Genomic DNA, 13092 nt, shown 5'->3' with positions numbered 1-13092 from the left:
ACTTGATAATAACAAAGAAGTATTTGTCAATGGCTTATCCTGTCCAAATCCAGAATTCTTTCAGATAGTTTAGATTTAAACAAATTAGGTCTAAACACAAAGTAGCACACTGCTCTTGGTTTTGGCACTATTTCCAGCACCCACAGCCAGACAAACTTACAGGTGTCCTGTAAAGACCCAGGCCAATTTACTTGATAAAAATCTGATGGTAACTTGGGCTCAGAGCTAAAGTTCTCACATACACGCAATACTTGCAAGTACATTTCTGTCACAGCAGAATTTACAGCTGCTCTATGAATAACAATGTTATTGAAAAGTTTTATCAATTTCCAACTGATAAGTTTCTCTTTAGATACCCTCTGTAACATACCTTGCTCTTAGTTTTATCAGAGAACGATTGAGCTTGTAGATGTGACACACTACTAAGTCGCGCATGCAAAATAAAGCACGAGAATGTCTGTCACTTAGAAATGAAAATAATACACATTCCAAGGGACTTCAAGTCATGTCTTACTAAAACACTGTAAAAAGCTTCAATCATAGCATTTAGAAGGCTGCACCTATAGCAGCAGCTCCGAAGACAGAGGTCAGAGGCTCACGTTGGATTGTGGCAGTTAGTAGTGGGGATGCAACATGTACAGAGTCATACTGGCTTCTGCTATCGTTGTAGAGATTATGAAGAACTATTGGTCTGGGAAAGTGGCTGACAACCCAAGTAACTTGGAAGTTCTTCCCCAGAATAAAAGTGTGTTTCATCTGGCATTTTACTGGCAATTAAGAAAAGCAACACAAAACCAACCAGAAAGATTTTGTTTCAGGAACAGGCTTGCTATACTGACGTATTTGAAGCAGTAAGCACTTTACAAGCACATTTATCATGGTATAAAATGATAGCATATTTGAAATAAAAGTTTTACTCTGTTCTAATGGCTGGCTTCTAAGGACCAAATTATTCAAGAATTATTGTGCACTCTACAAGTTATATACCTCTTATACAGTATTTTCAGAATAGATATTATCAGAACATGTTACTACAAAAACAGTAGCCACTTTTTTGGAGGGCCAAAGAGTCAGCAAAGGATCCACACAACAACTAATCTAATCCTCAAGAAATCATTTTTATACCGAATTAAAAATTGAATCCCCTCTGCTCAGCACTGGTGAGGCTACACCTGGATTACTGTGTCCAGTCCTGAGCTCCCCAGTACAACAGAGATACAGACATACTGGAAGGAGCCTAGCGAAGAGCCACGAAGATGATTAAAGGACTGGACATATATGAAGAGAGGCTAAGAGAGCTGGGACTGTTCAGCCCACAGAAGAACAGGCTCAGGGGGATCTTATTAATGTATATAAATATCCAAAGGGAGGGTGTAGAGAGGACAGAGCCAGGCTCTTCTCAGTGGTGCCCACTGACTGGACAAGAGGCAACGGGCACAAACTGAAACGCAGGAGGTTCCTCCCGAACACGAGGAAACACTTTCTTACTGTGAGGGTGACTGAGCACTGGCACAGGTTGCCCAGGGAGGTAGTAGACTCTTCATCCTTGGAGATATTAAAAAGCTGTCCAGACATGGTCCTGGGCAACCAGCTCTAGGTAGCCCTGCTTGAACAGGGGGGTTGGACCACATGACCTCCAGAGGTCCCTTCCAACCTCAACCAGTCTGTGATTCTGTGAAAAACAAACACATTTAACCTGCTAGCTATATTGAAGTGGTACACAAGCAGCCCACTAACTTTAACAGTTCATCTCTAGATTAGACTTTGAAGCTATAGCTCTTCTCACCTTCATGTGAAAGCCTTCAGAGTCTGTTTCAGGGGAGGAATCTGAATGATCTGTTCTAGGACACTCAGAAAATAGGAAGACTACATTTGCTATTGAACTGTGACTGTTTAACTTCACAGCTGGCAGGCTCACTCCGTAAGTCAATCTACATTCAAAGCCAAAAACAGTACTAAGATGAATGTACATGTACAGTCTTTGTAGCCAGGAAGTCCAATCATAAAGATCAATCTGCAGAATCACGAGAGAAAAAATAAAAAAAAAATCCCCCAAACTACTGACTGCCTAAATTAGTAAAGATCTTTCCCAGAGCAAAGTACACTATGTACTCCTTGAACTCATAACACTTGGTAAAAGCAAAGTTCCCCCCTCTGCCATTGCTCAGACAATCACAGACCAGGCTGGGATGAAGGGCGGGTGCGCACGCCCTCTGCCACAAGGAAAGAGGTTCATCTGCAAGCCACCCTAGCTACAGACAAAACACGTGAAATATCAAGAATTACATCAGGACCTACAAGAAACTCTTGTGTGGCTTCCTTGTCCAACCTAACCTTATTTTTTGCAGAGCAATAAGGCTACTGGGGGGGAGGAAAAAAAAAGAAAAAAGAAGAAAAGAAAAAGAAAAGAGGGGGAAGGGAAAGAAGAGAGAAGAAGAAAAAAACCTTTCCCTCTGGGGAGTCAGATGCCAATAGGAGATGACAGTTTTGTGGGCAGGTTAAAAGGACTCTACAATATTCAGATAGGAGGAAGTTTTTGGCTTTGGGGGTGGGTTTTTTAAATTTGTTTTAAACATGGCTTTGCACTACCACGGTCAAAAAGCTACTGAGAACTATGTGGTCAGATGGCACTGAGGGTAAAGTTGCTACTTGTTTCTAAACCAACACAGTGATAATTTCCATTTAATCTTCAATTAAAATAGACTTCATTCACTGACCGGATCACAGAAGTTTCCACTTGGAGTACTGCACGTTATCAGAAAAAAGGAAGCTTCCATACACACAGCAAAACAACAACATGACAAAACATTACACAAGTTCTCTCTGGATTTCAGCACAAATGAAATCTACCTACTGAATTTACTGCTGTCTAGTGCTGTTATCCTTTCTGTAGGTATTTAGGTCAACACGAAGAGTCAAAAGCTTATGAACAAAAGAATGAAGTTATTAGCTCACCAATAATGCTTATGGTCTCCTTTCCGTGGCTGGCTAATCTGTATTACTTAACACTGCTTGTATTAAAAGCACTAGCTGATAAAATACTATTCTGACAATTGTAAGAGTGATTTTTTTCTTTAGTATCACTGCTTTATGTGATAAATGACTACCGCCAGGATAATTTAAAAACCAGGATGTTGGCAAATTATCAAGTTGCTACATGTTAATCACTCCCAGACCTCTCCAAAGCCAAACAAATAGCACCACTTATTCAGTGACTTAAAGCCTGAGTTTTGATGGAAGAGAGAAGCCTTAACCAGAACCCATTCTAAGATAGTTTTTGCTTCCTCTTTTCTGGTGGAGCATCTAGTACTGAATTACTTGGCAATGCATTCTGTTTCTCTGTGAAATAAAGAATGGTTTAACAAGACCTTTAAAAAATCTCAGCTCACAGTTTTTGCTGGAGTTTACTGATTACAGTCTAAATTTTATTATAATGAACTTCAAGGGAACCTGAAAAACATTCACTGTAATCAGTGGCCTCATCACAATAGAAAGGCTTAATCATTTACTACATCAGAATAAATGAAGAAACATCCAATCTGAACTGAATATCAATACATAATAGTTTTAGGCAGATTATTTCACATTGATCAACACTGAAATTATTTTAAAATAGAACAGTCAGGAAATAGGAAAAAAAATCACAAATATTCTTATGTTGAATACAACAATAAAGTGGAAAAAAGAAGAGACTGACATAACTGGTTCAGTCTTCTGTATGTGCTCACTCTAACAAAGATAACTACCAGTCATACCTCTGGGGTCTACTTTGGCATTACTATAAATGGAGGTTACTTGTAAACAAGGTTCATTACAGTGAATTAAGTCTGCATATCAAGCCCAGGTAGAACGTCATGTTTTGCACTATGAATTCTGAATTCCCGACATTCAAGTCTTTTTCATTTCTTCATACGTGCAACGTTCCAAAAATTTTGCTAGAAATAAATAGACCTATTTCCATCCTAATGAGGACTGCTATGCAAGAATGAAGTATAGCTTGCTTGCTCTCTTCACTAGATTGCAGTTGCAGACAGAATGTAATTCGCATAGGGGGAGAAGTACAAGGGAAGAGATAAATAAGTAGCTTCTTAGAATAGTACTATTCAAAGACAGTCTCCTCTACCCTAGCAAAAGCTCAAAATTAATTCCTAGCACCATATTACATTAAAAAAAAAAACAAAACAGACATTTGAAAATGTATTTACATTCTCCTTGAGAAACTCATAACTAACTTGTGATGGGGAGAGAAATCATAAAAAGCAAGGGCAGAAAGAAACTGTGGCTTCTCATGTCAAGTGGGAGCTACTTGAGAGCCCACTTTGGAGAGAATGGCTGTTCAAGCCTAGCAAAATTCAACGCCAAAAAGTGTAGTTAACCACCACCTTATCTGCATTTGTATTATCAGACTCTTTTGAACTCGGCAGCAAAGCTGCTACAGAACTACCTAGTGATCCTGACTTAATAGACAAAGCTGCCGAGGTCACACTGACTTCAATGAACAGCTGCTTCAAAGCAAATTAACTACAACAGAAAGTTGTGTTCCAAGCTAATCCATCTTCAAGACTTCCAGACACCTTGGATTGATATTAGCTGTGAATTGCCAAATCCAGCTCAATTACATACAGTTAGTGAGCTTCCTGCTCCAGATTTCATTGTGTTGATTTTAACTGCTGCATGTATTTCTGTTCAAAAAAGTTTAAAAGGGTGCTTAAATAAGGACATAGGTTTATTAAGATGCTTTTCTGGACAACTGTTCAATCATTTCACCACTGCCTTTTGTCTTTTCAGTCGTATTGGTAAACCAGAATGTGCAAATGAGATGTAGTAACTCATGCAATTAACATTAGCATTTGCAGAAAAAGCCTCCCATTAAGAGATTCAATTGTTCATTTTCCATTGACTAGTTAGGCTCAGTATTCAAAAGACAGTGGATGACTGTCCACTCTAATGGCTCTATTTCTAATTACTCTAATGGCTATCTTTCAGAATCCCAACCCTTAAAGAAAAAGAGAAATTCAAGATTCATCGGTGGTATGAAGACCCTTTTCTGAAAGACTCTGAAAGTCACCTTACAGTCACAGTGTTAGGGGAAGCCGATTTTACTGGTATTTTGCAAAAAGTTACTGCAAAAGTCAAATCAGGCAAGGTTTCAAGAAAGGAAAGAAGGTGATTTTTAATTTTTTTTTAAAATATAAAGAGAAAATTATTACTACTTAAAAGGAAAGGGAAATACGACGAGTTCTCTACACTTTTTATTGGCCTGCACCAAGACAGAAAAGACTAAGCTTGCAGGGGGGGCAGGGGGAGAGGCTTAAAATCAAGGCAGTTATGTGCTCTACTTGCTTTTCTGGTGGTCAGGCACAGACCTGTAGTCCACAGTTAGTCAAAGGTCAGGCAAGACAACTTGGTTCAGAAGCATCAACTAGAACCAGAGGCCTGACCTACCAAAGGGAACTTTGAAAAGATAAGTACAGTTATCTCAAGCAGGAGGAGCAGAGCAGAGTACCTGAGACCTACAGAATCCAGTGTAAGCCAAGGAGAGCTGATAAATACAAATCTTGTCACAGAAAAAAAAATGTTGGCTGGCTGATAGGGAATAGCAAACAGCTGAGCAAGGCAAGCTAGTACAGCCTGAGACACCACACCGAGAGGCATGAGTTAAGAGACCTGGAAACCAAAACACAAGAGCCCATGTAAGACAGCAACAGGGAGTAAAAAGCATACTCCACAGGGCCTCCCTGGTGTAGGATGAGGGTATGTGTTTTGTGCTGTGGATAAAACACAACCCTGTACATGGACACATTTCCTATGTCAACGTGCCAGGATGCATTCCCACCAAACAGCTAGCCGGTGGGGAAGTTGGTGGGCAGACATTCAGGAGGCTGCAGGACACCTGCTGCCTATGCCACTCAGATCAGGAGGGAAACCATATCCAACTCAGGCAAGACCTAACATCTGGGCCAAAGTTTCAGGCATAAAAGCAACTTCTACTGCCAGCACCAGAGGTTTTGGTACAGACCCACAGAAGACTCAGGAGTGTTAGCAAACAGGGTTTTTAAAAATATAGTCTGATACATGACTTGAGAGCAACACTACAAAAATCCAGTCCTCCTCCTTGTAAAAGGGGATTGGATTGGGAGTGACAGCAGACAGTAGGAAAGAGAAGGAAAGCAGCTGCTGCAATACAGAAATAGGGCCTGGCAGCGGGAAAGTGGGTGAGAAGTGAAGAGGCAATAGTGCCCTTTTTCCTCAGCCGGCATGAGAATATCAGAACAAAGCTACTAAAATTTGTGTGTCCGTATCCAACCGCAGCTATCTGAATAGGTTTGACAGAAGGGACTAGACGTTTCCCACTACAGGGATACAAGGCAGACTCCCTCTGAGGCTGATTAGCTCCTCGTGGCCAAACCTGGAAAAAGAAACAGGACAGAAGAAGGGATATCACCAAACTTACTGTTCATCTTCAGTATGATAGTAGCCTCAAAGAGGTTTTCCACAAGGCAAGGCTTACGTGCACTCTGGCTGTGTTGACATCTGCAATTATCCCCAAATGCAGGAAACTTTATTGCATATCTGTAGCAGTGGAAGACGGTGTTTACATCCTCCTCACATATTAAAAACAAGCAAACAAAACCCCATGATGCAGTCAATAGACCATTAACAGCAATAAAGAAGTACTTTCAGGGAATGACCTGGAATACTGAGCCTCTTCTCACTGAGAGAGGCCCCAGAGCACAGCAATTTGATGAAGCCAGAAATAATCTCTCAGCTGCAAGAGATCAGTTCTTCCTCTGCCCTCAGCAGAGGAGTTTCCTCATAACATGCACAGTTCCAGAGCAAAGACAAATCCCCTGGGCCTTTTCCCAGGACCTTACATCCGACTGGCTTAGTGGGAGGGAAAGCAGAAAAGAGCTATAAGGTATGCAGTCAGAAAGAGGAAAAGGAGGAGATGCAAGCATTATAACATCCTGCTTTGCTGCAAATGTATCAAAGGGCCCTTGATATAATGACCAAAGAATGCAACTGCACTACCAAGTAAAAGATAAGCAATTCAGGGAGCAGATTCCATTAATTCCCAGACAGAAACAGAAAAGGGCTGCAGAGACTGAATAAAGACTGTTGCATATTGTGCTGGGACTTAATAGCACCTGAGCTCCTGCCGTGTGGGTGGGCTGTAAACATGCAGATGTCTTGTCATGAGATCACACAGGGAAGCCAAGAAGTTTTGGGACACTGCTCAAGAGCCAGGATGGAAGTGAACTCGAACCTTTAAGACTGCTGCCTCCCAAGCTGAAGAGCAGATGCTGTAGTAAAGACAGATTTATTGTAAGCAGGAAGTATTTCACGCACAGACAAAGACCAACAAGGCCACATAAGCAAGGACAAGCCAACAGCTTAAGAGAAAATTAACCATTTTTCAATCCACTTTGTTTAAATACCAGCACTTAATAGTGCTCCTCTGAAAAAGGCTCTTCAGAGCTGCTGAGAAATAAAAGAGTAGCTCATGGAAAGATTGGTCTTTGATAAGATGTGACCTCCTTTAAAGTTGCTGAGATAACTGTACCAACTAGGAAGTTAAGGTGTGAGGACCAGGAGAGTGCTCTTGGAGCAAGTCTGTAAGGTGATGCCAACTCCATTCCCCTGGTTTGTGCTGCAGAGCTGTCTTGGCACATACAAGTTAGATCCCTTCTAAGTTACATAAAATTGGGGGAGGTCCTCCAGCTGCTGGTAGGCATTCAGTGCTGGGATCATACTACAACAAGCCTGAAGAAAACCTGCAAAACAAGGATAGCATGGATGCAGGTTTCCCAGCAGCAAACGTTCTGCTCCCAGTGGTCTGACCTGCCATAAATGCAGATACAGCCTGCCTTATAGCAGCGGAGTTGTGGGGCCTCCCATCTCAAACAGCAGAATGCAAAGACTGTTGAATGGTTACAGCTCCAGTAAGACTCTTCGGAATGTGCATTTGTGTCAGTGTTCCCCCTCCTCAGGCAAATTCAAACTTGGAAAAATTATGTATTGTGACAGGGCAGGACAAGAAGTGGGCACATGGGAGAAGAGCCCATGGAACTTAATTCCATGTCCGAAAGTTTTAGGAGTATCCTGCTTAGGGGAAAAAACAAAACAACAAAGTAAAAGGAATTCTTGCATTTTGTCCTTAATATTTGTATGAGTCTTCCTCTCCCAGTGCTCCAAGGATATGCCTCTTTTTTTCAAGCTCAGACTGCAAAAAAAGCTTCCTAAATCCATTGGTGCAGCAAGGCTGCCAGTGTCTTTAATATAATTCTGCTAGTATACTGCTAACACAGAAAATAAAGCCCACCTGTCTGGTGTTCCACCATTGGAAAAATTGCACCATTTTCCTGTATTACATCTGATTATATACTAAAACCATTAATGCATTATTAATATTGATTTATGACCTTATTTCACATACGGAATCTTGCCATTTCAAATACATCTGACTCCACTAGCCTAATGATGTCCAGCAGGCCAGCTTTTTATGTGTTTTCCAATTCAGAATTGCTTTCCCTCCCTCTCATTGTAACAACTTAGCTATATTAAATTAATATTATTTATCTGTAGAAAGCTTGCCTAAAGAGTTATTTTTTTTAAATGAGGGCAGAAGTCATGCTGATCACACAATTTGTATTCTTTGTTTCTCCCTGTATCTTAAGATGTTCATGTACATGCTTCAAATAATTTCTCACAAAGCTTTGGGAGAAAAATATTACAATTTAATGCATAAATGACTACAGTTTTCTGGTCAAGATGCACTCATGCCTAATGGAGATGCTTGGATACTTGAGTAAAAGCATTTCACTTATGAAAGTGTGCATTGTAACAGTCAAATTTGCGTGTTGTTAACAATCAGAGTATCACAGGTCTAATTTATTGGTATGATGATGCCTGCTTCACTGTTCTACTTAGGAACTTGCTTACAGAGTATACTTAACACACCAAATGCTTACTTTTCTTTAACTGTGTATTTATTAAGCTATTTTTGATAGGAAGAGAAAGTTCTACAGATTGACATCTTTTGTGATTCTTATTCATACACAAGCGATGTTACAGTGGAATTTCCAATTTAACCATTTTCAATAAAAACATCAATCCTGCAATTTTAAGTCTACTTGCAAGTCAAGCCACCCTTTCTGCTTCCTACAGCCCAACTAACGCTGAAGGTGCATGGCTGCCGCAGTGTGCACTACTGCATGTGACACTTTATTTGGAAACAGCTTAAAAGCAATATGTAATAAAACGCACAGCGCAGGAGATATTACATCACTGTTTGGAAAGCCAGAGTAGTCTTAGCAAGAAGCCTTAATTAGTTAGACACACAATTAAGCTTGGTTTTCTGGGATTGATGGGGGGGGGGGGGGAACCCCCAAGAAAACATAGAATTGCACATTCTTCTCTGTATTTCAGTATGGTTTCAGATGCCTTACCCCCAGCCTTTTCTTTGGTGGTTTTTTTCCACCAAATTTTTTCCACCAATTTCCAACAATTTCTTTGGTGGTTAAACATTTGCCTCAGGAGACAGAAATATGAGGGCATAGGCCCTGTTTGAGGAAGGCATCAAATGCAGGTTTCCCACTCCCACAGTGTGTACAATCACTTAAGAAGGCGGGCGGTACGGCTGGAAGAGCTGGAAGAGCGGTACGGTACGTCTTAGAATGAAAGCAATGTCTCATCCTGCGCATTAACCATGTACGTATGTGCCATACAGAGAAAACTAACCCAGTTCATCAAGCGGCACAGGCAGGAGGGCACCTGGTTTCCACGCCGGGCCCCGGCGGCAGGGAGATGGGGCCGCCCAGGCCTGAGGCAACAGCCGGCCCTCCCACCGCCCCACAGCACTTACACCCCCGGCCCAGGCCACGCCGCTGCCTGCCCCCAGCCTCCCCCTGCACCCCCGACCCCTGCGAGGGAGCCCCGCCGGGCAGCCCCGGAGGAGCAGGGCGGCGGGAGGGGGAAGGCCGCCCAGCGCCTGCTGCCGGCCACTCACCCCGGGAGCGCGGCGGGGAGACAGCAGCTCGCGGAGCAGTCCCTCCCCAGGGCAGGACGGCGCCAGAGCCCCCGGCCACAGGGACGGTGCGCGGACGATCGGGGCTCACCTTACTTCGCAGAGCGGCCGCCAGCACAACCTCCGAACGAAGGTCAGGGCCGGGACCGCCATCACAGAGGGGAGTGAGGGCGCAGAGAGGAGGAGGAGACAGCAAACCCCGCCCCGCCGGAGCCGCCGCGCCTTCGGCTGAGGACATGGCAGCCGCCTAGTCCCTCCCTGGGGACGGCACCGCCTCCAGCGCCGTGGGGAGGCCGGGCTGCGGGCGGTGGCTTCGCCGGGAGCCGCTGAGTGGCGGCGGAGGGGTTGGGGCGGGCTTGGCGGGAGCCGTGAGGTGGCGGTCTGGGCCTCCGCCGGCGGTGGAGGCCGGGCGGCGAGTCCCGTCTCCCGTCGCTACCAGCAGCCACGCACAGCTGTGTGGCAGCGCTTTGCATGTATAGAGCTGGCATAGCTCTGCGGTATGCTAGGTAGCTCTTAAAAATGTTTGCCGTCGTTGTTTTTCCACACGAATCACCTGGCGGGCTGCTGGAGAGCCTCGTGTCTGTACCTCAGTAGGGTTGGCACCGAGCAATGGTGGAATAAATGCTAGCGTCTGCCCCATATAACATAAAAGATATTGCTATTTATTGCTAAGCTCTTTCAGCTTCAGCTCCTGAGGGTATATTTAATTTTTCCTTGCCGACGTTATCTGCTCTGTGAAAGATGTTTCTGTGTTTGGTCAGAAGATCAGCTGGGAATATCTTCACAATCCAGATACTCCGCTCTGTCAGTCTCCTTTCAAAACACGTCCAATAAAATCACGTTTTAGTCCTGTTTGGTTTTTTTCCTCTCCCCAAAAGTAAATGCATTTAAGACTTTGAGTTCTCCCTCAAGGATAAATGTTTCAAAGCCATTAATGAACGGCTTTGGGGTTCTCTTTCTTAAATGAGAAAGGTTCTCTTTCTTAAGGGGGTTCTCTTTCTTAAATGTTTGATTACAGTTTTCCGAAAGTGTGCATAACCACTGGAGACTAGCAATTAGGACGGCACTTTTTTTTCCCTCATACTCCCAAGGTTGTGATGTGTGACCCTGGTCAAATCACACGTAGCTGACTTTTTCTAACATAGCCTTGGATTTCAAATATGGGTGTTCTTTGAACTTGATACACGTTGAATTTTACTTACGATTACAGATCCAAAAGCCTCGCATTTCTCAATTTCAGACACAACTTTACTGGTTTGCACCTCTAGCTGACCTACTTAAAATAGGTATTTATTTGCATTTTAGCCTCTCAGTGCAATTTCCTTCTCTGCTACACAGGGCTGTGAGGTGAAATTAATTCACATTTGTAGAAGACTTTGAAAGCACCTTCCCGAAGGTGTTGTAGTAAATGCTATTGTTGATCTATATCCTTACTTAGCCCTGATCAAGCAAAACTCATGGCTTTTAAGTATGTACCTTGTTAGACAGAGGCAGTATTTTGAATTCATGAAACCAAACTATAGACTAAATTTGGCTCTGCGATATAGGAATGAGGCTTTCTGTGTATAAGAAAGAGGAGAATTTGGCTCTAAAATGCTAGCATTTGTTTTGTCAAATAATAACACTTTTTTTACTGAAAGCTTATGCACACAACAATTTTAGTCTTGTAGTTTGAAAAGGCCAGAAAGATCACTACAGAAATGTAATATAATGAACATCAGTTGAAAGTTTACTGTAGTGGTATTGTTAGCACTAATGTAATGAATCTAGAGAGGACTCCCTAGAGAACTCATTTGGTAAGTTGCTTCAGATTTATTGTTTGACAAACAAGTCCCTAATGACAATGTGCTCTCTAGCATTTTATTGTTAATGGTAAGATGAAGGTTTTTTCCTGGCTGCATTTTTATCCTTGTCTAAAATTTTCATATTCTTTCCTTTAGTTCAAAATAGTACAGCTTCACATTTTGTGCTACTGTCTAGAAGCTACATGAAGAGGAAAAAAAAAGTGCACTTCTCCTGAATTCTCTTTGCCTTTAAATTATTACCCTCTTAAAAACATAAGAGCCTTTTATATATTTGCTTAGTTGAAGATAACTAACAGTAATGAAAGAGGCCTATTAGACCCAGCTCACCCATTTAAGTTCCAAGGCAAAATAGTCTCTTGCAGTATGTTTTCTATTGTCTCTATGCAGGTGAATACAAAGCACAGCAGCTGTGCTTTATTTGGGAGCTTCCTTCTCACCCAATACCACTTGCAGAAAACTTTTGTTGTTAAGTATCTGAGACTAAGTATCTTAGATTTTATTTTTCTTAATTTATTTCTATTGAATATATATCAGTTTAAATAGGTCTAAATAGGAGTGGAAGGGTTAACAAGATTGAAGTACTGAGGGTCCGGGTCATGTCCGAGGGAAGGAGGCTGTGCGTCTGGAGCAGGGGTGGACGGGATGGGGTGGACGGGATGGGAGGGAGGTAGGCGAGCGTGTGACTTTTGTTGTGGAGGAAGGAACTGCAAGGTTGCAAGAAGATAGCTGAAGGGACGCATGAAGGACGCGTGAACAAGACATATAAACCAATAAGAGTTCTCTCAGTAGCGCATGTGTAAACAATTAGAAAGTATATAAGCCATGTAGTATTTCAATAAAGGGTCTTCGATTTACCCTCTATCGGAGTCCGTGCATCAATCCGCTACAGTCCGCCTTTTTAATAAAGTTGCACTGGAACTTCTGCGGATGAATGAACATTTTCCAGTTTTACCTGAAGACAGCAAAAAGGCATCTCCGGGTTCAGTCAAAGGTGGATTGTATGCTATAGGAATTAGACAGAAACACCAGTGGTTTCAGTGCTCACCAGAGAGGGGCATAGAGAAATAGTAACCACAGTGACTTTTTCTCATCACCTCTCTAAGATACATATCACAATCCATGTATTGTGTCTACAAGAGTGCAATTTGCTGTATATGTTTGTCTCTATAAACCTATACCTCCAGACATTATCCTCCTTTCTTTTTTCTTCTCTCTTTTTTCTCCTCTTGTCTTCCTTTCAACTACTTAGCTACTTAGCGC

General features: G+C 42.4%; 1 protein-coding gene across 12 annotated transcripts in view; it reads right to left on the bottom strand.

The window, feature by feature from the left end:
• The window catches only part of ECI2 (enoyl-CoA delta isomerase 2), a 33924-nt gene extending 23660 nt beyond the window's left edge, over nucleotides 1-10264 (bottom strand). Inside the window, exons 1-4 of one of the 12 annotated variants that reach the window (XM_075493907.1) lie at nucleotides 10119-10236; nucleotides 7149-7304; nucleotides 6455-6534; nucleotides 1489-1672 (exon numbers count right to left, since the gene is read on the bottom strand). In XM_075493907.1, coding sequence (XP_075350022.1) covers nucleotides 1489-1631 — 143 coding nt within the window. In that variant the 5' untranslated portion in view covers nucleotides 1632-1672; nucleotides 6455-6534; nucleotides 7149-7304; nucleotides 10119-10236. Of the gene's footprint in view, nucleotides 1-1488; nucleotides 1673-6454; nucleotides 6574-7148; nucleotides 7305-10009 lie in introns of all 12 variants that reach the window. The other 11 variants (XM_075493905.1, XM_075493904.1, XM_075493908.1 and 8 more) reach the window with 11 other exon arrangements.
• Between the last annotated feature and the right edge of the window lie 2828 nt (nucleotides 10265-13092).

This window comes from Mycteria americana, chromosome 2 (assembly GCF_035582795.1).
Source record: "Mycteria americana isolate JAX WOST 10 ecotype Jacksonville Zoo and Gardens chromosome 2, USCA_MyAme_1.0, whole genome shotgun sequence".
Lineage (NCBI taxonomy): Eukaryota > Metazoa > Chordata > Aves > Ciconiiformes > Ciconiidae > Mycteria > Mycteria americana.
This window is presented reverse-complemented; position numbering and strand designations above follow the sequence as displayed.